Raw genomic sequence first — 27,946 nt, 5'->3', positions numbered from 1 at the left:
CCCGTCAGACACGTCAGAGTGACTCACACTTGAGGCTCCCTCACCCACGCATGCTCGTCTCTCAGTGCCAGTGTCTGTGTCCTGATCGTCTTCTGTAAGGACACCATTGCGCAGTGCCACCTGAGGACCCCACTTTACCTTGCATGTGTGCATACTAAGCCGCTTCAGTCGTATCTGACTCTGTGTGACCCCATGGACTGTAGCCCACCAGGATCCTCTGTCCGTGGGGTTCTCCAGGCAAGAATACTGGAATGGGCTGCCGTTCCTTTCTCCAGGGGATCTTCCCCAACCAGGCATTGAACCCGCATCTCTGATGTCGCCAGCATTGGCAGGCATGTTCTTTAGCACTAGCGCCACCTGGGAAACCCCATTTTATCTTACTTCCCTCTTCAAAGGTCTTATCTCCAAACACAGGCACATTCTGAGGTGCCGGGGGTTAGGGCTTCCACACATGAGTTTGTGGGGCACAGAATTCAACCCATGATGGCCCTTTCTTCTTTCCACAGTAGGCTTTCAATACAAAAGTAAGACCCTTAACATGGATATATAAATCCTTTATGCAAGAAAACATATGCAGAGTACATCATGCAAAATGCCAGGATGGATGAAGCACAAGCTGGAAGACTCCCTGCACAAGATTGCAGGGAGAAATATCAATAACCTCAGATATGCAGATGACACCACCTTTATGGCGGAAAGTGAAGAGGAACAAAGAGCCTCTTGACGAAAGTGAAAGAGGAGAGTGAAAAAGCTGGCTTAAAACACAGCATTCCAAAAACTAAGGTCATGGCATCGAGTTCCATCACTTCATGGCAAATAGATGGAGAATCAATGGAAACAGTGAGAGACTTTATTTTCTTGGGCTCCAGAATCAGTGCAGATGGTGACTGTAGCCATGAAATTAAAAGATGCTTGCTCCTTGGAAGAAAAGCTATGACCAACCTAGACACCATATTAAAAAGCAGAGACATTACTTTGCCAACAAACATCTGTCTAGTCAAAGCTATGGTTTTTCCAGTAGTCACGTATGGATGTGAGAGTTGGGCCATAAAGAAAGCTGAGCACCAAAGAATTGATGCTTTTGAACTGTGGTTTTGGAGAAAACTCTTGAGTCCCTTGGACTGCAAGGAGATCCAACCAGTCCATCCTAAAGGAAATCAGTCCTGAATATTCATTGAAAGGACTGATGCTGAAGCTGAAACTCCCAATAATTTGGCCACCTGGTGTGAAGAACTGACTCGTTGGAAAAGACCCTGGTGCTAGGAAAGATTGAGGGCAGGAGGAGAAGGGGATGACAGAGGATGAGATGGTTGGATGGCATCACCAACTCAATGGACATGAGTTTGAGCAAGCTCCGGGAGTTGGTGATGGACAGGGAAGCCTGAAATACTACAGTCCATGGGGTCTCGAAGAGTAAGACACGACTGAGGGACTGAACTGAACTGATGCAAGTAAATAAAGATCAGGTGTGAAATTCTTGGCTGAGATTGTTTTCCTCATATGCTAACACCAGTAACACTTAACTGTAGGTATTTCTTTGCATTGCTGTCTCTTCTGCTAGGCTAGAAACATTTTTGAAGAGAGGAAATGCAACTCATTTTCGAAATGCTTCTGCGGTGCTTGGAACATTCTTTAGTAAAGAGTGAACAGTGTCATCAAAGTAGGACACTTTTTCCTCTTTGCGAAAGGTAGTTTGGCACAGAAAGCATCACCGAGTCGGGGCGGGAGTAGAGCGAGCTTGGGAAGGGAAAGCAGGCTGTGACCAAACGGGACCCGCAAGCCCGCCGCTAACCTGCCTGTGTTCTCCTGCAGTTCGTCTTCTGCCGGGACTGTAAGGAGCCGTCCCACGAAGGTGACTGCGGCGCCATGATTGAAGCCTCAGGAGCAGTCACTCAGGTAAGCGCCCTCTTCCTTCCCCAGATCGGGGCTCAGGCTCTCGTCGGGGACAGGAGCTGGTTTCTGGAGATCACCAAAGGTTCCAACCTGAAAAAGGGAGGACCAGACTAGCAGCCTACAGCCATGGCTCTGGCTCCCCAGTCATCAGTCCCTCCGAACGACCCCTGTCCTCGGGGGCCTGCTGCAGACTTCCCAACGGTCATGTGTGGTGTGTTGGTTCTTCCATGGGAGTTCTTCCCCAGGGGTAAGTGGAGGAGGGATAAGGAGTCTAGCATGATCGGCGGAGTCTTTAGAAAAGAGATCAAACAATTTAACAAACTCTGAATCAGGGAAATCAATACTAACTTCACGTTATTTTTTTTTTAAGTGCCCTTGTTTAAAGTGTTTGGTGAGAACTCTCCATGAATGACGTGATAGAAGTATTATATGATGCAAAAATATCATTGTTTCTTTAGCAATATTCTTACCAAACTCAGGTCCAGCTCCTTCCTGCTGGAAAATCAATACCTGAGAGGCAGCTGTTGGTAGAAAGGAAAATTGCCTTTGATCAGAAAGCCGGCAATCTGAGGAGATGGTGGACTCAGTGTTGCCCAGAAACCATCTCTGAAGAGTCTGCTCAGCCATGAAGGTTTTTAAGGGGAAAAAGGGAAGTAGTATCGGTGAATTGCTGAGACGGGGGGCAGAGTCGTCATCATCCCCCACTGCGTGCAGGCTTGTTGACTTCTTGTGAGCTTTCTTTGGATGCTCTCTTGTTCACATAGTTTGTTCGAGAGATTACTGAAAGGTAAACTCTGAGGAGATCTGGTCATATGCTAATTGCTTGTTCATCATTCCCACTTCTTTGATCTATGGAAAGAACCAACAGGTTAGACAAGCTATTATATGAACAAAAGATCTGACAGGTGTGCTCCGCCCTGGATGAACAGAGCTTAGGGGCACCTGGTTTAAGAGTTACAATGTAGCTTTGCTAAACTGACAAGCAAAGGGGTTTCCTGCTGAGGGTGTCATCCTGCTAAGAGCCGTGCTATACCGCATTTCAGACTTGATGAGGTAAAGCACATGTCTACTGAGCCTGACTCTCTGAAGTGCTGTATCAGGCTTAAGGAAATGCAGATGTATTTTCTTTTATTTATTGATTATCACTCACTGGAAAAGACCCTGATGCTGGGAAAGCTTGAGGGCAGGAAGAGAAGTGGGCGACAGAGGATGAGATGGTGGGATGGCGTAACCAACTCAATGGATATGAGTTTGAGCAAGCTCCAGGAGATAGTGAAGGACAGGGAAACTGTAGTCCATGGGGTCACAAAGAGTCAGACATGACTTAGTGACTGAACAACAACAATGATCGGCCAAACCTTAGGGGAAAGGAGTAAAAATTTCAACACACTTGATGAATTTGCTCATTATTTTTCTCCTGATAGAGACATTAAGAGGGGTATAAACATGAAATCTACCCAGATAAACCCTGTAGTCATTCTGTTGACAGGAACCTCATCAATAGGCAGAGAAGTTCCAGAACATTTTAATTTCAAAAGTTGAGAACTGTAAATATCAGAATGTTCTAAAGGGCTTCCCTGTGGCTCAGTGATAATCTACCTGCCAATGCAGGTGACGGGTTCAATCCCTGATCTTTGAAGATCCCCATGCTTCAGGGCAGCTAAGTCTGTGCACACAGGTGCTGACCCTGAGTCCGCAAGCTGCAGCTCTTGAAACCATGCACCCTAAAGCCCCAGCTCCACAACAAGAGAAGCCCCTGCAATGAGAAACCCTCGCATCACACCTTAGAAAGGAGCGCGCACCACAAAGAAACAGCACAGCCGAAAAGAAATGAATGTTAACTTTTAAAAACAAAAAAAAAATAAAATAAAGCCTGTTTTTTTAAAAAAAAAGGCTCTAAAATGAGAGCATAAAGAAGTGAATCCCTATGAGATTCTGTGTAGGTTTCTACTCAATTTAAAGTAACCAAGGAAGCACAGTACATGAGCTCAGGGCTTCTCAGCAGCTCCTACTATGCTGGCCTGACCATGTTGGGAGCTTTAGGACTGAGCTGCCATTTCTACAGCAGAGGCAGCACACGCCCTTTCTGTTGACTTATTTTAGCCCCAGGGCACTTGAATGCAAGCTCACTGGGTCTGGAGGTCAGGAATAATGCTGTCCCTGAGACCGCCTCCACCCCCACTCACCCCCACCGCCACCTGGGGACCAGAAGGGCTAGACGGGAAGACAGGCTGATGCTCTTGGATTTGGGTGTCGTCCAGCAGTTCACACCCATCTGTTCATATGATGACAGCATGGACAAGGCCTTCCGAGAAGGGATACCCTAACATCTGTCTATCTGCCAACAGTAGCAGGGAAGTGAAGAACAGCACTGCTTAACCCAAAGCTGTCCAGCGCCTGACCCACTCCATCAACCCCTTCATTCAGGAGGAACCAGCCAACCTCGGTGTTGGCCACTAAGGTCGTTGTTATTAATAAGTCGCTCAGTCGTGTCCGACTCATTTGTGACCCCATGGCCTGTAGCCCACCAGGCTCCTCTGTCCCTGGAGTTCTCCAGGCAGGAATACTGGAGTGGGTAGCTGTTTCCTTCTCCGGGGGATCTTCCCAGACCAGGGAGTGAACCCACATCTCCTGCCTTGGCAAGTGAGTTGCTTAGCACTGAGCCACCAGGGAAGCCCCAGCGGTTAAGGTAGCCCAGATTGAAAAAAGAAAAGGAACTCCAAAACATGGGCGAAGAAGGGTACAGCTGGCCTTACGGACAGATGGCCAGTATCAAGGGGCCTGTGTCTTCAGACACCATCTATTAGCAGGTATTAAACAGCATTTCTACAGGACATTCATCCTGCTAGATTCTCTGAAAAAAATCAGAGAAGTACATTTATCTTCAGAGGCTCACCAGGGAGCTATAGGGGACGCTTATGGGAAAAAAGATAATGGTAATAATACGCTAAAACGAAATGTAGCAAATCCAGTTTTGTATCAGTTCAGTTCAGTCACTCAGTCATGTCCGACTCTTTGTGACCCCATGAATCGCAGCACGCCAGGCCTCCCTGTTCATCACCATCTCCCGGAGTTCACTCAGACTCACGTCCATCGAGTCCGTGATACCATCCAGCCATCTCATCCTCGGTCGTCCCCTTCGCCTCCTGCCCTCAATCCCTCCCAGCATCAGAGTCTTTTCCAATGAGTCAACTCTTCACATGAGGTGGCCAAAGTACTGGAGTTTCAGCTTTAGCATCATTCCTTCCAAAGAAATCCCAGGGTTGATCTCCTTCAGAATGGACTGGTTGGATCTCCTTGCAGTCCAAGGGACTCTCAAGAGTCTTCTCCAACACCACAGTTCAAACGCATCAATTCTTCGGCGCTCAGCCTTCTTCACAGTCCAACTCTCACATCCATACATGACTACTGGAAAAACCATAGCCTTGACTAGATGGACCTTAGTCAGCAAAGTAATGTCTCTGCTTTTGAATATGCTATCTAGGTTGGTCATAACTTTTCTTCCAAGGAGTAAGCGTCTTTTAATTTCATGGCTGCAGTCACCATCTGCTGTGATTCTGGAGCCCAAAAAAGTAGCCTGACACCGTTTCCACTGTTTCCCCATCTATTTCCCATGAAGTGATGGGACCGGATGCCATGATCTTCATTTTCTGAATGTTGAGTTTTAGGCCAACTTTTTCACTCTCCTCTTTCATTTTCATCAAGAGGCTTTTTAGTTCCTCTTCACTTTCTGCCATGAGGGTGGTGTCATCTGCATATCTGAGGTTATTGATATTTCTCCCAGCAATCTGGATTCCAGCTTGTGTTTCTTCCAGTCCAGCATTTCTCATGATGTACTCTGCATAGAAGTTAAATAAGCAGGGTGACAATATACAGCCTTGACGTACTCCTTTTCCTATTTGGAACCAGTCTGTTGTTCCATGTCCGGTTCTAACTGTTGCTTCCTGACCTGCATACTATGGCTCAGATCATGAACTCCTTATTACCAAATTCAAATCCCAGTTTTGTATAATGCTTCCCTAAGAAAGTCATGAAGGGCAGGTCAGAGCTTGTCAAGAGGACAGGGGAATAAGGTGACATAGAACGTTCCAGCAGAGGGCACCAAATGGACAAAGTACAGAAGCAAGGTTCTCTCCAGCTAGACTTCTGTTCATCCCTGTATCCTGAGGCTCAAGACAGTACCTGGTGCATTGGCATCTAATAGGTGTTTGTTGAGTGATGATGGTGTCAGTTGAAGAAAAATGCACACCCTAAAAGCTGTGAATTAAGTTTTTATCCAGGGACCTTACAGAGGACTATAGCCAGGAGACAGACTCTCAGATAGATCTGAAGATGTAAGAGAGGAGCAGAATAATAGGAGTTTTTGTTTTTTTCTGGTAATAGTTTGTGCTGAAAAAAAGAAAGAATGGAGTCAACCAGCAAAGGTTAAGTTAATCACTCAGTCATGTCCGACTCTTTGTGATCCCATGGACTGTAGCTTGCCCCAGCTCCTCCATCCATGGAATTCTCCAGGCAAGATACTGGAGTGGGTTGCCGTTTCCTTCTCCAGGGGATCTTCCCCACCCAGAGCTCGAAGCCGGGTCTCCTGTACTGCAGGCAGATTCTTTACCAACTGAGCCACTGGGGAAGCAAAGATTACTGCTAATCACACAAAACAGACCTCTCATGTTAATGGTTTTAGTGCTTTTCTTTGGGTGGGAAGGTGCAAGGGTCTGGGCTCTGAAATTATCCCTTTGATGTACATCTAAACTGCCTCGGCCGGTGCCCAGGGCACAGAGCGGCCCCTGCTTTTCTACACTCTGAACTCCCCTCAGGGGATACCCCTCAGGGGAGAGGCTGCTGCCATGGCGATGGCCTGATTTTGGGCAACGTTCCCTTTCCGCAGTGGCATCTATCAAGGAAAAGAGGTTCTTTCATTTCTTCAATACTATAAAACGCCTCTAACAGGTTAGGCTTTGTTCTCATTGTGGGGATAAAGTGCCTGCTCTCATGGAGTTTGTGTTACTTTATTAGATGTCACAGGCTCCCCAGGTGGCTTTGTGGCTTAAAAAAAAAAAAAATCCACCTGCAATGCAGGAGACATAGGAGATTCAGATTCCATCCTGGGTCAGGAAGGTCCTCTGGAGGAGGAAATGGCAACCCATTCCAGTGTTCCTGCCTGAAAAATCCCATGCACAGAGGAGCCTAGTGGGCTCCATGGGGTTGCAAAGGGTCGGACATGACTTAGCAACTGAGCACACACACATTAGATGCCACAGGGTTGCACAGTCAATATGATAGGAATTCCAACAAGGAATCTTTAATCCTAGACAGGGATATCCAAGAGAGGATTCAGGAAGAGACAGCTCTGGAATAAGACCTCTCTAAAGTGAGCCTCCTTCCTGCCTGGTGCCCCTGGTAACTGAACCAGGCCTCATATTTCTTTTATTTCAAAATGAAGCTAATGGCCCAACCAAACTAGAAAATTCTGCTGGTTCACTACTGCCTGAGAACAGAAGGCAACTGGAGTTTGGAGGGTTTGCTGCCATTTCTGTCTAAGTCTCTGACCCATTGAGGGTCCTCCTCAGATGCACACGTGAAGAGACTATAATTGAAGGGTCACGGAGGACCTGCAGTGGGGGGGAAGGGTCGCAAGAACCAAAATTGATGGGGAAGGTCTGAGAGCCCAACATCGGGGGGAGCTGTGACTGCCCCAGGCCTGAAGAGAGAGGAGGCGGAAAGGGTGTTTCACAGGGACCCGCCTCAAGGGCTGGAGCCACAGAGGAGCTCTGCAAAGAGACGCAATTGGGGGGCGGGGAGTCTGCATTGCCAGGAGTGGACCCAGAGCTGGAGGGGAGTGACGACCACACCTTGACTTCCCCCACCCATCCTCTGGGCTCTTGCTCACATCTCCCCCCAGCCACACCCAGCTGAAAGCCAGCCTCAAAGGATTCAGCCTTCCATATGCAAGGCAGAGAGAGAAAAGAACCCAGGATAACCAGTATATTCTCCACGTCTCCGGTTTCCTCGTTTCACCCAGAACGACTCTTGGACACGGAGAAGGATGAACCCAACAATCTATTTCATCAAACCGAAAGAGCCAATTCCATTTGGCAAGAGAATGAAGGGTTTTTATTTTCCTAGAGCCAGTTTATTTTCTGTTTCCTTCATTTCTCTCAGACCACAGTGATCTTCAAATGGGTGACCTCTGCAATCCCATTGACCTGAAACCTTTGAAAGGATGGCTCTCCACACACCTGACAATAAAAATCTCATCGCAGCCTCCCCTCCTGGGATGGAAGGCTTCAGATGAACCCTCATGTCTGAATGTTGCTAATACAACAAAATACCATCATTAGCCTTCTTCAAATTTCCTTTCAATTCAATTCACTTGTAAGGCTTTTCCTTTCAGCCGTCCGTGGCTACGCTCCACTGTTCTCCCTTGAAAGCTGAGTGGTTTCTGGGCCTTGATATGACATTATCCAACCAGACAAGCCTGTGTCTCCTGGGGCCCAATCAGGCTTTTCCCATCAACTAAGCTGTTTGACCCTACACTTAATGCATTTTTTGATTAATGCAATATTTAAAACAAACAAACAAACTCAAAAATTGGTTTTAAATTGGTTTTAAAATATTGAACGAGCTTGAAGTCGAAACTGCTGGGGGTTTGGGGAATCAGTGACAGAAGATCAATCCTTCTCGGGCTAATGAGAGTCCAGCCCCATTTGCTGCTTCTTGCTCGAGCCGGGGTGTTCTCCTCCGTGCGTTCCCCTGGAGGCTCTCTAATAAGTAAACACTTGCTCTTGTAAACCACATAAATTGATTCGTTCTCCCAGGGGTTCTAAGTAGTTAACGTTCCTCCTCCTATTCAACAAGAAGGCAAACTGAGACTTCCAGAGTTATAGCGGTGTTGCCCAAAGCCACAGAGGAGATTGTTTTCATTGGCTGCACCTGCTCAAAGGAGTCTGGGAACAGTGACCCCTCTCTCTGAGGCATAAATCTGCAGTGTCTTATGGGAGTGTGCACCCCTGCCTGCCAAGCTCCTACTCGACCTGCAAGAGCCAGAGCATGTGTTACCTCCTCCATGAAGCCATGTGCCCAGCCCACGACTTCCTCCAAGCTCTCAGACTACTATACAGACCTCTGTGATCGATTCATCACGTTGAAATGCTATTTCCTTGGATCTTCCCTCAGATTCTGAGCTTTTCTTGGTGCAAGATTTGTACATGTTTTGTCTGTATAACACCAGTGTCCAGCCCTTAGGTGGTACCCATTAAATGTTAGTGAATGAATGATGACCCCCCACTTTCATCCTCATGTGTCCAGTCTCACTGTGAGGCTGGGAAAGCATGCTACAGGAATGGGGAGGGGGACGGAGGCCAAGATGGTGACACAGGAGCCCCTGAGCCCCCCGCTTCTCATGGCCACACAAAACCCACAGGCGCACCTAGGAGATAATAATACAGGTTCAGTTCCAGACCATCGCAACAAGGCAATATCACAGTCAAGCAAGTCTCACAAATGTTTTTGTTTCCCAGTGCATATAAAAGTTATGTTTGCCCTGTATTGTATTCTATTACGTATACAATATCAATGTGTTCGGAAAATACAGACCTTAATAAGATGCTATTGTTCATTCACTAAGTTGGGTCTGCCTTTTTGCGACCCTATGAACTGCAGCACACAAGGCTCCTCTGTCCTTCACTATCTCCCCGAGTTTGCTGAAACTCATGTCCATTGAGTTGATGATGCCATCCAACCATCTCATCCTCTGTCATCCCCTTCTTCTCTTGCCTTCAATGTTTCCCAGTGTCAGGCAGGGTCTTTTCCAATGAGTCAGTTCTTCACATCAGGTGGCCAAAGTATTGGAGTTTCAGCTTCAACATCAGTCCTTCCAGTGTATACTCAGGACTAATTTTCTTTAGAATGGACTGGCTGGATCTCCTTACAGTCCAAGGGACTCTCAAGAGTCTTCTCCAACACCACAGTTCAAAAGCATCAACTCTTCGGTGCTCAGTCTTCTTTATGGTCCAACTCTCACATCCGTACATGACTACTGGCAAAACCATAGCTTTGACTACATGGAGCTTTATCGGCAAAGTGATGTCTTTGTTTTTTAAAATGCTGTCTAATGGTACCCACTCCAGTACTCTTGCCTGGAAAATCCCATGGACAGAGGAGCCTGGTAGGCTGCAGTCCATGGGGTCGCTAAGAGTCGGACATGACTGAGCAACTTCACTTTCACTTTTCACTTTCATGCATTGGAGAAGGAAATGGCAACCCGCTCCAGTGTTCTTGCCTGGAGAATCCCAGGGACGAGGGAGCCTGGTGGGCTGCTGTCTCTGGGGTCGCACAGAGTTGGACATGACTGAGGCGACTTAGCAGCAGCAGCAGCAGCAGCAACGCGGTCATCAAGCGGGCAGGGCGAGTTCACCTCTGGGAAGCAGCCCAGCCTTGCCTTCTGGAGCTCAGTGCTGTCACTGGGCTGGGCGTGTGGGTGGCAAGGATGCTCTGGGGTGAGCTGTTAGGAAGTCTGTGATCTCTGTCTCGAGCAGCAGGTTGGGGGTGTCATAGTCTACATTGAAATATATCGATTAAAGAACGCAGGCTGCCAGGGCTGGGGAGTAGCGGCTTTCAACACCTCCTGATGTTGCTGTTGGGCTTCCCTAGTGGCTCAGGGGTAAAGAACCTGCCTGCCAGTTCAGGAGACATAAGAGACACAGGCTTGATCCTTGGGTCGGGAAGATCCCTTGGAGAAGGGATTGGCAACCCGCTCCAGTGTTCTTGCCTGGAGAATCCCAGGGACGGGGGAGCCTGGCAGGCTGCCGTCTGTGGGGTTGCACAGAGTCGGACACGACTGAAGCGACTTAGCAGCAGCAGCAGCAGGGCCATCATAGCTTTTCTTCCAAGGAGCAAGTGTTGAGGCTGCTGACTGATCAGGGTGGTGGTTGCTGAAGGTTGGGGTGGCTATGGAAATCTCTCAAAATAAGACAGCAATGAACTCTGCCACATGGATCGACTCTTCCTTTCACGAACAATGTCTCTGTAGCATTTCTCCCACAGTAGAGCTGCTTTCACAATTGAGGTCAATCTTCTCAAATCCTGCCACTGCTTTTTATCAAGCCAGTTTAGGTAATATTCTAAATCACTTGTTGTCGTTTCAACCATCGTCACAGCACCTGCCCCAGGAGTCAATTCCATCTCAGGAAACAACCCTACTTGTTCACCCACAAGAAGCAGCTCCTTACCCATAAAGCGCACCATGAGATTGCAGCACTTCAGTCCCATCTTCAGGCTGCAATGCTGGGTCTCTGTTTCCACCGCATCAGCCGTTCCTTCCTCCCCTGAGAACTTAAAGCCCTCAAAATCACCCTTGAGGACTGGAACCAGTTTCTTTCAAACTCCCGTGAATGTTCATATTTTGGCCTCTTCCCATGAGTCATGAATGTTCTTCGTGGCATCTCAAATGCTGAGTCCTTTCCAGAGGTATTCAGTTTACTTTGCCAAAATCGACCAGAGGAATCGCTATCTAGGGCAGGTATAGCCTCATGACGTGTGTTTCTTAAATCGTAAGACTTGAAAATCAAAGTGTCCCTGACGCTTGGGCGGCAGAAGGGATGTTGTCCCAACAGGCGTGAGAACAATGTGAGTCTCGTTGTGCGTCTCCGTCAGGGCTCTGTGGTCACCAGGTGCCCTGTCAGTGAGTAGAAACACCTTGAAAGGACCCTTTTCCGAGCAGCAGGTCTCAGCCGTGGGCTGGAAGTACTCAGTGAGCCGTGCTGTGAGCGCGTGTGCTGTCGCCCAGGCTGTGCTGCTGCTTCTCTTGAGCACAGGCAGAGCGCAATTCTTAAGGGCCCTGGGATTCGGGAATGGTAGATGCGCCTTGACTCCAACTTATCTCTGACTCCATGGACGTGAGTTTGCGCAAGCTCTGGGAGTTGGTGATGGACAGGGAAGCCTGGCGTGCTGCAGTCCATGTATCGCAATGAGTCGGACACGACTGAGCAACTGAACTGAGCTGAAGTCACCAGCTGCATTCACCCCTAACAAGAGGATGAGCCTGTCCTTTGAAGCTTTGAAGCCAAGCACTGACTTCTCCTCTCTAACTGTAAGAGTGCTGGATGGCATCTTCTTCTAAGATAACGCTGTTTCCCCTGTTGTTCAGTGTAACCGCCTTCATGACTTAGCTAGATCTTCTCGATAACTTGCTGCAGCTTCTACATCAGCCCGTGCTGCTTCACTCTGCACTTTTATCTTATGGAAGTGATGTCTTTCCTTAAACCTCATAAGCCAACCTCTGCCAGCCTCAAACCTTTCTTACGTAGCTTCCTCACCGCTCTCAGCCTCCATAGAATTGAAGAGAGTTAGAGCCTTGCTCAGGGCTTTCCCGGTGGCTCACTGGTAAAGAATCGCCTGCAATGCAGGAGACACAGGTTCAGTCCTTTCAGGAAGATCCCCTGGAGGAGGGCATGACAACCCACTCCAGTGTTCCTGCCAGGAAAATCCCATGTTCAGAGAAGCCTGTGGACTACAGTCCATGCGGTCACAAAGAGTCAGACACGCTGAAGTGACTGAGCACAGAGTCTGGATCCCGCTTTAGTTTAAGGGAGTGTTGTGGTTGGCTTGGTCTTCTTTCCAGGTCATATAGCCTTCTCCACAACCACGCTAAGGCTGTTTTCACTCTCGTGTCCTTTATGTGTTCACTGGAGTAGCACTTTAAATTTCCTTCAAGAACCTTTCCCTTGCATTCAGAACTTAGCAGTTTGGTACAGGAGGTCTGGCTTTCAGCCTGTCGAGGCTTTGGACATGCCTTCCTCACTAAGCTTAGTCACTTCTAGCTTTTGATGTAAACTCTTCCTTTCACTTAGAGACCTTTGAGGGTTATTGATTGGCCTAATTTCCATCCTGTTGTGTCTCGGGGAATAGGGAGGCCTGAGAAGAGGGAGAAAGGCAGGGGAACTCGTAGTCTCCAGGGCAGTCACAACACACACATTTCTCAGCTAAGTTCAGGGTCTTGTACGGGCATGATTCAAGGTGCCTCAGAACAATTGCAACAGTAACGTCAAGGGTCACTCGTCACAGATCACCATAATCCATATAATAATAATGGAAAAGTTTGAAATATCACAGGAATTACTAAAATGTGACACAAAAACTCAAAGTGAGCAAATGCAATTGAAACAGTGAATATCTGTGAAGCACAGTAACGTGAAACATAATGAAACCAGCTCGGACTGTACAGCCACCCGCCATAGAGTGACAGGGACACAGGGGCCAGCTGAGTGACTCCTGCACGCCAGACAGAGGAGAAGACGCCCACATGGAAAGAGGCAGCAAAGGCTGACACACTCCTGCACTAAAACCCGTCTCCCAGGATCTCCCTGGCCGTCCAGCAGTTAAGACTTGGCGCTTCTACTTCGAGGAGCACAGGTTTGATCTTGCATGCCATACAGTGCCCCAGGTGGCACAGAATCTGCCTGCCAATGCAGGAGCTGCAGGAAACACAGGTCTGATCCCTGGGTCCCTGGGTCAGGAAGATCCCTTGGAGTGGGAACAGAGGAGCCTGGCAGGCTACAGTCCACGGGGTCACAAAGAGCCAGATATGACTGAGTGATTGAGCATGACCCGTGCAGCACAGCAAAAAAATTCCCCACCCCGGGGTTGACCCTTGGAACTGCAAGGGAGCCCCCAGCACGCAGCTTCTCCCCAAGGACCAAAGGGGTTTGGACCCCACATCTTGTGCACCAACTGTTAGGATTCCGGCTGGAGGGACTGACTCCCAAAGCAGCTAGCTCTAAAAACCAACGGCGCTTGTGTCAGTGAGACCCACAAGACTGTAGCAAACCAAGAAGTAATTCTTAACAAGACGCACAGCACTCGCCATGGCTCTCCCCACAGGGCTTAGTGCAGAGGGCGCAGGCAAGATCATCTCACGGTCTTTCCGTGAGAGAGGCGGTCTGTGTACTTGACAGAGTTTAGCAGGCACTTGGGGCGGGCTGTGACCCCCGAAGACCAGGGAAGCCAGGGCACAGATCCCCTGCCTTCTGTCTGCAGCCCAGGACGAGTCACTGGTGTCTCTCTGGAAGGAGCCTGTACACACGTCTGCACTGCAGCTCTTAAGGCTGCTGCCCTCAGAACAGATCGCATACTGCTCTGATGGATAACGAGGCTTCCACTCATGAGTCCCATGGGACTGGAGCAAACGAAGCAGTTCTGAGCTGGCTGCCCCTCCAGGACTCAGCACAGAGGGAGCAGACCAAAGGGGGGGGAAAAAATGTCTATCTTCCATCCTGAAAGGGGTGTTTTAAAAGTGCCACCTGGGGCCCAGGCCTCTAATTTAGTGGCCTCCAGGGGCTGACTGCAGCTCTTCCCAGAAGCTAGGGAAGCAGGCAGACACGGCTCCCCCCTTTCCCCCGTCAGCCTGCTCCAATAATGGAACCGAGGCCTCAGCATCTCACAGGAAGGAGTTTGTACACACCCAGCTTTTGCAGCTCCCACTTGAGGTGACCCCACCCACCTGGGGTCACCCGGCCCTAACAGCCAAAGGGACTTGCGTGCATGAGTCCCGTGGGACTGGGGCAAACAAAGAAGCAGTCTTTTTAGGGGTTTTTTGGTTGTGCTGAATCTTCCGTGTGGCGAGAGCACTTTCTCTGGTTGCAGACAGCGGGGGCTCCTCTCGAGTTGTGGTCCACGGGCTTCTCACTGCGGCGGCTTCCCTTGTTGCAGAGCCTGGGCTCTGGGGCACATGGGCTTCAGTAGTTGCAGGATGCGGGCTCAGTAGTTGTGGTGCTAGGGCTTAGTTGCTCCTAGGCACGTGACATCTTCCTGGACCAGGGATCAAACCCGTGTCCCTTGCATCAGAAGGTGGAGTCTTATCCACTGCACCTCCTGGGAAATCCCAAAGAAACAGTTCCTAGTGGGCACAGGGACACCGCCACCACCCCCTGCAAGTACCCACTCATACCCAGCAGAGAGGGAGCAGGTGCTCCCTGGAAGGGGCCTAATGACATGTTTTCCCAGCTGCTGCCTGAGAATCCACTTCTAATCAGCCCAAGTGCAACTGGGCTGAGTGCCATCCCCTTTGGGACAGTGACAGGTCTTGGCATATGCTCACCTGCCGGGAGCCACTAAGAACAAAAGCTTGGACAATCACAGAAGGCTTGGACAATCACAGAAAGCAGAGAGACAACTGGTAGCCCAGGCCAGTCTGATTGATAATATTCAGCCCCTGCACTAGGCCATTCTGTCAAAGCTGAGAGCTGTGTCTATTTCATCTAAGGCACGGAAACGCACACGGAGTCAGAAAAAAAAACGAAGAAACAGGGGAAATGTTCCAAACAAAAGAACAAGATAAATCTCCAGAAACAGGTCTTATTTTCATGGAGATAAGTGATTTTCCTGATAGGGCAACAGTCATGCAGAGGCTCACTGAGGTCAGTAGAGCGAAGCAAATACAAGGTGCACCTGCGAGCGATGCGTATACATTTCAACAAAGAGAAACTATTTAAAAGGACCAACCAGAAATCGCAGAGCTGAAGAATACAACAACTGAACAGGAATTTGTAATAGAAAGTTTAGACAGCAGACTAGATCAAGCAGGAGAAAGGGTAAAAAGGACAGTGGAATTCATCCAATCAGAGGCATATTGGAAGGGTAAAGAATGAGAAAGAATAAAGATACTATAAGAAATTTATGGGGCACACTATTTAATGAAATAGACCCTGAATGCATTATGAAGAGTGAAAGTCTTAGTCACTCAGTCGTGTCCGACTCTTTGCGACCCCACGGACTGTAGCCCACCAGGCTCCTCTGTCTGTGAAATTCCCCAGGCAAGAATACTGGAGTGGGTAAGCCATTCCCTTCTCCGGGGAAACTTCCCAACCCAGGGATTGAACCCAGGTCTCCTGCATTAAAGGCAGATTATTTACAGTCTGAGCCACCAGGGAAGTCCAAATGAAATATTGACATATAACATTTTATATTAAAGGGCACAGTATATTGATGATAAAAGAGAGAGCTCATCACAAAGATATAACATTAGGAAATATTTTTTAACGCTAGTAAATATTTATTCACTCCACACAGGAGCACCTAAATATTTAAAACAAATATTTATGGACCTGAAGGAAGAAACAGATAACCATATAATAACAGCGGGGAATTTCAGCACCTCACTTACAACAATAGATGTATCACCAGACAGAAAATCAATTAGGAAATGTTAGGCCTAAACTCCATGTCGTGTTTTCAGGAAGCAAGCGCTGAGGCCCTAGAGATGTGAGTGCAGGCTTGGGGCTGGAGGTGCACTTGGGGGTCTCGCTGTGCAGAGTGAAAGCAGCAGGACGGCAGAGGAAGGGGCTTCAGTTGCAGCGGGGGGCTCAGCCCGTCCTGTGAGGAGCTCTGGAGCCAGGATGGGCCCTCAGATTTCCTGTGCATCAAGGAGGGCAGGGAGCAGGAATTCACTCCCCCACGCACAGACTCGCCTTTGTCTGTGGACCCCCCGACCCAGCAGGGAGCCTGACACGGGGGAGGAAGCCACTTCTTTCAGCTGAGGGCAGTTCCTGGTTGGAGTCTGTCGCTGAGAGCTGTGCAGCCAACACACCTCGTGGCCAGGGAAATAGTTGTACTGGCCAGGGTCTGAGCACGACTACAATGCACCTTTTGTGCTACTCAGAGAATGGGGTAACAGTCATGCTGACGTTCACTGAGCTCTTAGAACAATACAAGGTGCATTTATAAGCAATGCATATATGATTTCAGCAAAGAGAAACTACTAAAAAGTACCACCAGAAATCACAGAGCTGGAGAATACAGTAACTGAACAGAAACTTGGATCGAAAGCTTTGAATGCAGACTAGATCAAGCAGGAGAAAGGGTAAAGCAAACTCAAAGACCGGTCAGCAGAATTCATCCAATCAGAGGCGTATTGGAAGGGTAAAGGATGAAACAGAGTAGAGATCCTCCCTGACCATCAGGAAGAGGCAGGGCTGCAGCCATAACGGGGGGAAGAGGAGCAGGTGGGTGCCCAGGCGATTCGCCGTGCCATCTGTCAGTGCCCTCTGGCCCAGCCTGGAGAGCAGATGGTCAAGCTCAGTAGCCGTGGCTTTAGACTGGCAGGTGGCCAGGGGCTTGGACCTATCAGGGATGGCCTAGAGGTGCCTGGCTGAGGGTGAGTACCGGTGAAGCAGACGCCACCTCCAGGCCAGCTGTAGTGCCCTGAGCTGCGGTCCCCCACTTACCTTCCTCCTGTGAGCCTTCCTGACAGTCCGTCATGCTGCCAGGGTGGCAGCTCCTCCCCTTGCCCTCCAGCCTCTGGGTGAGCAACATAAAGATGGCTTCAAGTTGAACAGAATTCTCCATATGTATCCTGGACTCAGTAGTCGCAGCTCCCAGGCTCTGGAGCGCAGGCGCAATAGTTGCTGCTGTTGGGCTTGGTTGCTCTGCAACACATGGGATCTTCCCAGACCAGGGGTTGAACCTATGTCTCCTGCACTGGCAGGCTAATTCTTTGCCACTGAGCCACCACCACTACTACTACTAAGTTGCTTCAGTCGTGTCCGACTCTGTGCGACCCCATAGACGGCAGCCCACCAGGCTCCCCCGTCCCTGGGATTCTCCAGGCAAGAACATTGGAGTGGCTTGCCATTTCCTTCTCCAAGGCATGAAAGTGAAAAGTGAAAGTGAAGTCGCTCAGTCATGTCCGACTCATAGCGACCCCATGGACTGCAGCCCACCAGGCTCCTCCGTCCATGGGGTTTTCCAGGCAAGAGTACTGGAGTGGGGTACCATTGGGGAGCCCTTTTTCTTTTTAAACCCTAATTCTTAAAAAAAAAAAAAAGAAAGAAAGAAATCTTAATTTGGCTGCACCAGATCTTAGTTACCGCACGCAGGATCTTTCCATTGCAGCATATGAGATCTAGTCCCCTGACCAGGGATTGAACCCACGCCACCCCTTGCATTGGGAGTAAGGAGTCTTAGCCACTGGAGCGCCAGGCAAGTCCCTTTTATTTAAAAAACTCTAGTTATTTGACTGCACTGGCTCTCAGTTTCGGCATGTGGGATCTAGTTCCCTGACCAGGAATTGAACCCTGGCCACTGGAGTCTTAGCCACTGGACTGCCAGGGAAGTACTCCAGGTTTAACAGAATTCGTGATGTAGTTCGTGGTAGAAGCATTTTTCCCTGTGGAAACCGGAGCCTATGAACCTATGAGGCTCAGAGCTGCACAGATAGAGCTCAGATTCCCAGGGGGGTCCCTGAGAATCGCGGCAAGAGGGGAGGGTCCTGCACCCACCTTTGCCCCCAAGCCCTCAGATTCTACCTGGTGGAGGCACAGTATCGGGTGTGGTTGTCAATTTACGTGGAAACTCAGACAGAAGCAAGGTGTTCAGGGAGGGATGACGGGTTCCCTCTGGGCAGCTCAGCAGAGGTGCTCGGCGGGTAAAGGAAGAGATGCGTAGACCACCTCAGAGGGATGTTCGGCTGAAAAAGACACCAATTTGATTTATCAACTCAGGACCCTGCACTTCAACCCCCAGTTCTATAACCAGAGGCTGAGAGACGTGCCTGCCCTGGAGAAGGAGCTGAGAACAGCCACAGCTCAGAAGGCCTGGATTCCCGGGCGCCCTTTGCCGTCTCATTGCAGGCTTTCCTCCCAGCCGTCCACTGCCGTTCACATAACGGCAGCCTGGGAATTGGGAGACCAGGGTGGGAGGTAGGGGTAGATTATTCCCGGAGGTCGGGTCCACAGTTCTCTGGGAGTATAGCTCCTGAATCACTTGTTGGTTTATGTAAAGCAGCTTTCTCAATGCTACTTCATTCAAGTCCTTGACTCTGGATGCAAAGGGTGGCAGACTGTTAGCGCAAGTCCGTGTGCCTGACACACAGTGAGGCTGAACGGGAGCTGGGAGCAGGGAGCGGTTTATTGCAGGGCCCTGCCCCAATGGCTTAGCAGGTAAAGAATCCACCTCCCGTGCAGGAGACACAGGAGATGCGGGTTCCATCCCTGGCTCAGGAAGATGCCCCGGAGCAGGAAATGGCAGCCCACCCCAGTATTCTGGCCTGGAAAGTGCTATGGACAAAGGAGCCTGGTGGGCTAGAGTCCATGGGGTCGCAAACAGCTGGACAGGACTGAGCAGGCAGTCACGGCATATAAGGAGACGGGTGGCTCTTGGCCTAGCAGAGACGGGTCGAGCTCCCGGAAAGGTTCCAGCAAAGCACTTTTAAAAGCCTGCTGGAAGAGAAGAGGGTCCTGGGGTCTGTGATCAGTTCATGCCCCGTTCTCTGATTGGCTGATGGCGAGAGAACAAGGTGGGGAGCAGGGGTTACCATTAGCCCTCAGGCTCCAGGGGACCCGGGGCTGTGGGCGCAGGGTCGTCAAGTAGTTAACTTCTTCCCTTTGGTGGAGAGTCTCACATCTGCACAGCTCAGCACCTGCAGTGCGGGAGACCTGGGTTTGATCCCTGGGTTGGAAAGATCCCCTGGTGAAGGGAAAGCCTACCCACTCCAGTATTCTGGCCTGGAAAATTCCATGGACTGTATAGTCAATGGGGTCTCAAAAAGTCGGACATGACTGAGTGACTTTCACTTTCACATCTGGGAAACAACTCAAGAAACTTGGATCAGATACTGTTATCTACTTCAGAGAGGAGTTAGAGTGGAGGGTATGGGGGCCTGTCTAAGGAAGGGCCCCTGGGGTCCTGCTCGGTTACAATCCCCTGCTTTCCTTTCATACTTCTTAACCTTGAGGAGAAAAAGGTTTGAACAAGAGAAGGAATAAAGATTCAGATAAGGAGGTTAATCAGAAACTTGACAGGGATACCCGCAGGGTCCTGCTTGGTTACGAGACGAGCAGACGCCTAATGACACGTAATGATGATGGTGGAACCCTTGAAACGCAGGTGCGTGGTCCGTCTGCACCGTCATTCAACAGACAGGTGCGACACAGGTGCTGCAGACAACCCCGAGCCTCTGCGGTGCGTCTCCCACGCACCCCACGTGTTGGCTCGGGGCAGCAGAAATGGCCCTGGGCTGGGGCTCAGAGCGGCTATGGGTTCCCGGATTTCCAGGACCAGCACTCACATTCTTCCAGGGGTTCTCCTTCCCTGCCCCTCAGCAAGGCTTGCTGAGCTATAAATAATGGAAAGAGCATGTATGGGAAGTATTTTATGCCTTGTACTGTAAAATGGTACAACTTTGAGGTTTGAGTTTTTTTAAGGTTGAATGATTAAAAAAAAAAAAAAAGGTCAGGCATGAGAGAGAGAGAATGGTGTAGGAAATGGCAGCCCACTCCAGTGTTCTCACCTGGAAAATCCCATGGACAGAGGAGCCTGGTGGGCTACAGTCTGTGGGCTCGCAAAGAGTTGGACACAACTGAGCAACAAAGAAATAAGCCCTGAATATCCATTGGAAGGACTGATGCTGATGCTGAAGCTCCAGCATTTTGGCCACCTGATGCGAAGAACCGACTCATTTGAAAAGACTCTGATGCTGGGAAAGATTGAAGGCGGGAGGAGAAGGGGACGACAGAGGATGAGATGGTTGGATGGCATCACCGACTCGATGGACACGAGTTTGAACAAGCTCCGGGAGTTGGTGATGGACAGGGAGGCCTGGCGTGCTCCAGTCCCTGGGATTGAAAAGAGTCAGACACAACTGAGCAACTGAGCACAGAGAGGGAAAAAATGAAAGACAGCGTTGAAAAGCAAATGTGGCACACCTGAGCACGTACACACACACACACACACACACACACATCCCTCACATACACATTCACTACACACACTGCACTACCCATGCCCACTCACCGCCGCCTGTAGGCACACACACCAGAGACAGTTTCATCTCCTGGCAATTCCGTGGGTTTCCAATTGGAAGAGGGAAAATAGCTGCAGAGCTCCTCTCAGTCACCAGGTGGCGCCAAAGCCTTAAGGGAAATCACACTTTGCAAGAACTGGTAGCCAAAGTGAAGTGACCTGGGGAAAAAACCAAGGGTTCACCCCTTTCAGCTGACAACAAGGGCAGGAGAATCAAGACCCAGAAGCAGCATTTCTGGGTGAAGTGCAGACCTGAAAGACTGAGAGCCGGGTCCTGCCTACAATGTAATGAACCCTTTATTCACTGATGGGCTAAGGACGGAAGCGTGGGGGGTGTATATATTGTCATCCGCAGGACAGGAGACAATGGATCACCTGCTCTGTCTGGTCACCTCTTATCAAAGGAAGCAGCTTCCAAACATGCATGAAGTGTCAGCATGTTGGGGGTGTTTTTTAAAAATATTGATTTGTTTGGCTGTATTGGGTCTTAGTTGGGACACTCAGAACCTGTCGTTGCAGAGCGTGGACCCTCTCGTTTCGGCGTGTGGGCTTAGCTGCTCTGGCGTGTGGGATCTTGGGCCCCCACCAGGGACTGAACCCATGTCCCCCGCATTGCGAGGCAGATTCTTAACCACTGGACGGTCAGAGAAGTCCCGTGTCAGCACATTCTAATTGATGGCTGTTGTTTTCTTTTCCAAGTTCACGTTGAATTTCTTTCTGCAGAAATTAAGTGTACATCTCTCATCTGGTGAGCCCTGTCCTGTGAGGAGTCCAAGGCCAAGCAGAATGGCTTTGAAGTCCAATAGGCCTGGTCTTAAGAGTGAGTGTCGGCTGGGACTAGCTGCAGGGGTTGATGGGGGGTCAGCCTGGCTCATGCTGCACAGTCGCTTTGTTAGACACTAGTCTCCGCGCTGCTGGGCAGTCAGTCTGTAGATGTGGTTAACCTCTACCACCAGTTCGCTGACTCATGTCAAATAGATGACCCACAATGTGGGTGGGCCTCATCTAATCACCTGAAGGCCTTGTGATCAGCCCTGTCATAAGGCTCATGAAGCAAAGACTGAGATTTTCCAGATAAGAAGGAATTCAGCCTTGTGATTATAACTTGGAAACTCCTCCTGCATTTCCAGCTTGCCCTACAGATTTTGAACTAACCAGCTCCCACAATCCCATGAGCCAATTCCTTAAAGTAATTCCTCCATATTTTATACATATATATGTACATGTGTACATATATATATGTATATCAGTTCAGTTCAGTTCAGTTGCTCAGTCATGTCCAACTCTTTGCGACCCCATGAACCGCGGCACGCCAGGCCTCCCTGTCCATCACCAACTCCAGGAGTCCACCCAAACCCATGTCCATTGAGTGAATGATGCCATCCAACCATCTCATCCTCTGTCGTCCCCTTCTCCTGCCCTCAATCTTTCCCAGCATCAGGGTCTTTTTCAAATGAGTCAGCTCTTTGCATCAGATGGCCAAAGTACCGGAGTTTCAGCTTCAACATCAGTCCTTCCAGTGAACACCCAGGACTGATCTCCTTTAGTATGGACTGGTTGGGTCTCCTTGCAGTCATGTATATATACATATATATGTGTGTGTATATATATCTCTCTCCTATTGTTCTGTGTGTTTAGAGAATGAACCCTCACTGACACATGAGCTGTAGTCATCAGTAAGTGAATTATATGACCTCTCCAAGACATGCTTTCCTCATCGTAACATGATGTTGTAAAACCAAAAGGATTTAATGAATAACGCTTGCTCTGTGCCTAGCGTGGAGCCTGACCAATCACGGTGTACCCTAAGCACGGTATTCTTCCCTCATCCATCCTCATCCTGGCACACACACACACCCATAAGTTTACATCAGGCTGCAGAGATGAGACGCACACCTCCAAGACAATCTGTGCTAGAGCACACGCACACGCACACACGCACACACGCAATTCCTTGTCTCTGTGCTGGCTGCAATGTATACAGATGTCCTGTCTCAAAGGGTCGTCCACAGGCCAGCTACTAGGGCATCACTCAGGAACATGGCAAGACCTACTGATCCAGGGACTTTCCTGATAGTCCAATGACTGGGCTCTGAGCTCCCAACACAGGGGGGCCAGATTCTGTCCTGTTTTTAAAAATAAATAAATAAATAAATTGTAAAAAACCCTGGTGATCCAGAAACTGGGAGGAGACTGCTGGCTTTGGCGGCGGGAGCTGAGCGAGGGGGGTGGTCTACAGCAACCAGTGTCTGAACAGCCCCGCAGGCGCCCCCTCGGGCTGAGAGCCGCTGCTGTGCTGACTTGCCAGCGCTCCAGGGCAGGGACTGCTTTTGTCCGTTGTCTGTGTATTCTCTTTTGTTTACATATTCCCAGTACCTAGAACAGTGCCTGGCACATCGCAGGCATCCACCACATATTTGCTGAATGAAGGGGTTTCTGTGCCAGCTCGACAAAAAAAACCATAACAGTCGGCTTTGTACCAGAATAGCTGCACTTTACACAAAGGACAGGCTTGTTCTCTGCTCCAGCTCCCTCTTTGCATCAGGGATGCCTCCACATTCCAGCTCCTGTCTGCCTTGATCATTTTAGTGTTGACCGGCCTGAGATCGGTGACCTCAAGACCTCCATCATCCAATATCCAGCTCAGGTTACCTTCCTCACCCGACTGCAGATTTCCCCCATTTGTCAATTCGTGAGACTAGTTAACCACAAAGAACTTTAAAATTCCCATTAAGTGATACCCTCACTAATAATCTGACAGCTTAATATTTAGGCTGTCCTCTTTCCCCACCCATCTCAAAGCATGCTCACAGACATTATTTACCTTCCTTCTGATCCATGAGGTCCCTTGGGGCAGGCAGGGCTGTATAAGATCTAATCCCACGGTGGTGCCTCGTACTGATCATGCTAAGAGCAGAAATCACCTCTGGTGCTGTCATCGTCCAGAATATCCTTCCAGACCAAATGTGACGGCAAGGCCTGGGAAGTCTGGAGCTGAGCGCCGGGAGTGTAGCCTGGCAGCTCTCCCTGTCCAATGCCTGGCGCTCCTTCACATTCTAGTGCCTAAGTGATTTCCTTCTACATACACGTGGAGATAGATATATTCGCAGTATTTACTGATTAAATATGTTTATAATATAAACTAATGCTATGTAAATACACAGCTGCTGTGCTCTGCTCAGTGACATCAGTCGTGTCTAACTCTTTGCGATCCCATGAATTGTAGCCCACCAGGCTCCTCTGTCCATGGAATCTCCAGATAAGAATACTGGAGTGGGTTGCCATTTCTTCCTCCAAGGGATCTTCCCGACCCAAGGATCGAACCCCTGTCTCCTGCCTCTCCTGCATTGTAAGCAAATTCTTTACCAGTGAGCCACCAGGGAAGCGCATAAATACATAGATCCCCCACCAAGAAAGAAGTTCAGTTCAGTTCAGTTCAGTTCAGTCATGTCCAACTCTGCGACACCGTGAACCACAACACGCGAGGCCTCCCTGTCCATCACCAACTCCCGGAGTTCACTCAGACTCACGTCCATCGAGTCAGTGATGCCACCCAACCATCTCATCCTCTGTCGTCCCCTTCTCCTCCTGCCCTCAATCTTTCCCAACATCAGGGTCTTTTCAAATGAGTCAGCTCTTCATATCAGGTGGCCGAAGTATTGGAATTTCAGCCTCAACATCAGTCCTTCCAATGAACACCCAGGACTGATCTTCTTTAGGATGGACTGGTTGGATCTCCTTGCAGTCCAAGGGACTCCAAAGAGTCTTCTCCAACACCACAGTTCAAAAAGAGAGAGTAATAAATATTAATAGTTCCAAGAATCTTTGTGCCTAAAAGGGAACCGCAGTGTTCCAACTCACCGGCAGGGGGCGCGCTGCTCACAAGCAGCGCTCTTGGACTAGAACGTTTGTCTGCTGAGACCACTACTCTCTGCAGAGGCAGGAGTTTTCAGTTAAAGATGTGGCAAGTGGGTGCTATCTGGGCATTCAGTTTTGATGATAAAGGCGACACTTCACAGTTGGCGTTCACCTGAAAACATTCTCATCTGATTCCAGCTAACTAATTTCAGAAATTAATGCCAATCAGATCCTTTTTGGAAAATAGATTTAAATTGACTTTTAGAAGTAGGATATTTGTTGGTGTTTAGTCACTAAGTTGTATCCAACTCTTAGTGGCTTCATAGACTGTAGCCTTCCAAGTTCCTCCATCCATGGGATACTCCAGGCAAGGGTGCTGGAGTGGGTTGCCATGCTCTCCTCCAGGGGGTCTTCCTGAGCCAGGGATAAACCCTCAGCTCCTGCATTGGCAGGGGGGTCCTTTACTGCTGAGCCATCAGGGAGGCCCCAGGGTAAACAGATGTCACAGATAAAGCTGGAAAGGTGACAATCATGCGAAGAGTCTCTCAAGTTGTTCTGTTGTTCAGCCACTTGGTTGTGTCCAGCTCTTCGAGACCTCATAGACTGCAGCACAGCAGGCTTCCCTATCCATCACCATCTCCCAGAGCTTGCTCAAATTCACGTCCATTGAGTCGGTGATGCCATCCAACCATCTCATCCTCTGTCGTCCCCTTCTCCTCCTGCCCTCAGTCTTTCCCAGCATCAGGGTCTTTTCCAATGAGTCAGCAGGTTGCATCAGGTGGCCAAAGTATTGGAGCTTCAGCTTTAGCATCAGTCCTTCCAATGAATATTCAGGACTGATTTCCTTTAGGATTGACTGGTTGGAGCTCCTTGCTGTCCAAGGGACTCTCAAGAATCTTCTCCAGCACCAGAGTTTGAAAGCATCATTTCTTCAGCACTCAGCTTTCTTAATGGTCCAACTCTCATATCCATACATGACTACTGGAAAAACCATAGGTTTGACTATACAGACCTTTGCCAGCAAAGTGATGTCTCTGCTTTTTAATACACTCTCTAGGTTTGTTGTAGCTATTCTTCCAAGGAGTAAGTGTCTTTTAATTTCGTGGCTGCAGTTACCATCTACAGTGATTTCAGAGCCCAAGACAATGAAATCTGACTCTGCTTTCACATTTTCAAGTAGCTCTAACTTGCATCTATATCAACAGTGTCTCCTAGGCACAAATTTTAAAATCTCTCTGAGGGCACTTGATTTGCCTGCATTTTTCAAAGGGGATTCCATTGGTCTTTTCAGTTTATACAAACCCCACAGTCTGATAGTGTCACCTCTATAAACACAAGATGAGGTTGGTGATGTTGATGCCTTCGGGGTGCCCCAGGCTCTGTGCTAAGAGCCTGCATGCTTATATTCTTGACTCACAGCCACCGTTGTGAGGTGTGAACTGTGTCCATCACACAGGTGACCAGAGCCTGGGGCTTGGGGTCTGTCCATGGTTACACAGCAAGCGAAGAAGGAAGCTGGCATTTGAGCCCAGGGATCAATGCCTCTAAGCCCTGCTCTGAACCACTTCTCAGGATGCAGGCAGCTCTAAGCGTCCACTTGACCATTACCACCTACAAACAAAACCACGGTCACTGCTTGGGCCACAGGCTGTCTGTCATGCCAATAGTTGACCTTGCTGAGATGGATTTTGAAGGTATATAGGAATTAGGAGAAACTGCTGATTTTTTAGACATTGACTAGGAAAAAAAAAAAGGGGTTTCTGTGATAGCTCAGTTGGTAAAGAATCCGCTTGCAATGCAGGAGGCCCTGGTTTGATTCCTGGGTGGGCAAGATCGGCTGGAGAAGGGATAGGCTACCCACTCCAGTATTCTTGGGCTTCCCTGATGGCTCAGCTGGTAAGGGATCTGCCTGCAAGGCAGGAGACCTGGGTTTGACCCCTGGATTGGGAAGATCCCCTGGAGGAGGGAAAGGCTACCCACTCCAGTATTCTGGCCTGGAGAATTCCATGGACTGTATAGTCTATGGGGTCAAAAAGAGTCGGACACGATTGAGTCACTTTGACTTTCATGTAAAAAGAGAGGCCCATCCCATCCCACGCCTACACGTCCTGCCCCCCACGTGCACTCACGCACTGACCCCCGGCGTGCGGATGAACACAAAGCAGACACGTGTCTGTGCAATGCACCTAACTGTCACACTGCCCTGTGGGAGCCACAGTCAAGCTCATGTAGGATGATGGTGCTGAGTCACCTCCTGGCACGCACTGCCAAGTCCCTGCTTTACAGCCTGATGCCTAAAAGCATGAGGGAGGGTGAGTTCATCCAACTAGGCAGGCTCTTAGTCTCAAGCAAGGTGCCTCCCAAGCCTGCCTGTGCCCCACGAACCCCCAGGGCATTGTTATAAATGCCTATTTACTTGGCTGTGCCGGGTCTCAGTTGTGGTATGTGGGACCTTCCGCTGCAGCGCCTGGACTCTCTAGTCGTGGCATACACGCTCAGTAGCTGGGACACTCAGGCTTATTCGCCCCATGGCACATGGGATCTTAGTCCCCCCGCCCAATCAGGGATCGAACCCACATCTCCTGCATTGCAAGGCAGCTTCGTAACTACTGGACCACCACAGAAGTGCCCACCCCCAGCGCCAACCAGTCACATTTGTGGACTCCACCCTGGAGCTACTGGATCCACATCTCCAGGTTGTGAGCACAAGCAAAGGTGTGCATGTGTGTCTAAATGATGTGATCTCATAGCAGTGGGCACACCCGACCACTGCTAGCGATCATTCCAGAAGGATTTGGACATCGATACCAAGGATGCTCATAAAGGATGCTGAGCAGGGTGCCAGTGGAGAGGCTCTCGACAGCGCTTCTCCCCCTGGTTGCCTGGACACAGAAAAACCACTAGAAGGTTGGCCCAGCGCTTGCTCCTTGGCTCCCCAACGTCAGGTGGGCCCGCAGCAGAGAGCTGGGCCCCTGACTGTCCTGCTTCCGGTGGATCCAGCTGGGTGAAGTGAAAGAAGCAAGAATGACCTTGACACGGGCGTGGAGGCCCCCGAGGGGATTGTGGAGCTCTCGGGGGCTCTGTTCTCCCAATGAGGAAGGCAGGCAGCAGCAGGGGGAGCGGGCTGGGCAGTGAGACAAGCAGAGATGAAAAGGACAAGGAAAAGCCAGCCTCGGCTCTGACAGCCGCGGCCTCACCCACATCCCCTTGAGAGCAGTTGCAGCAGGTCAGGCAGAAGCGAGGACCGGCCGCAGGGCCGTGGGCAGAGAGCCACAGAGCAGGCGGTGGCGGGGGGTGGGGGGCACCGCGGGGCTCCAAAGAGCTGATGTCCGCCCCACGGCCTCAGCCTGTAGAACTGCTCTGTGACCTTGCCACGGCCTTCAGCCCTGGGTCCTCTTTGCTG

At 49.7% G+C, this 27,946-nt stretch overlaps 1 protein-coding gene across 2 annotated transcripts in view; it reads left to right on the top strand.

Moving 5' to 3' along the window:
- The window catches only part of PRKN (parkin RBR E3 ubiquitin protein ligase), a 1,209,893-nt gene that overhangs the window by 1,167,858 nt on the left and 14,089 nt on the right, over positions 1–27,946 (top strand). For both annotated transcript variants that reach the window (XM_069598877.1, XM_069598876.1), the window contains exon 10: positions 1,813–1,896. In XM_069598877.1, coding sequence (XP_069454978.1) covers positions 1,813–1,896 — 84 coding nt within the window. The remainder of the gene's footprint in view (positions 1–1,812; positions 1,897–27,946) is intronic.

Source organism: Ovis canadensis, chromosome 8 (assembly GCF_042477335.2).
Source record: "Ovis canadensis isolate MfBH-ARS-UI-01 breed Bighorn chromosome 8, ARS-UI_OviCan_v2, whole genome shotgun sequence".
NCBI classification, from domain to species: domain Eukaryota; kingdom Metazoa; phylum Chordata; class Mammalia; order Artiodactyla; family Bovidae; genus Ovis; species Ovis canadensis.
The sequence above is the reverse complement of the archived record's forward strand: the minus strand, read 5'-3'. Positions and strand labels throughout refer to the sequence as shown.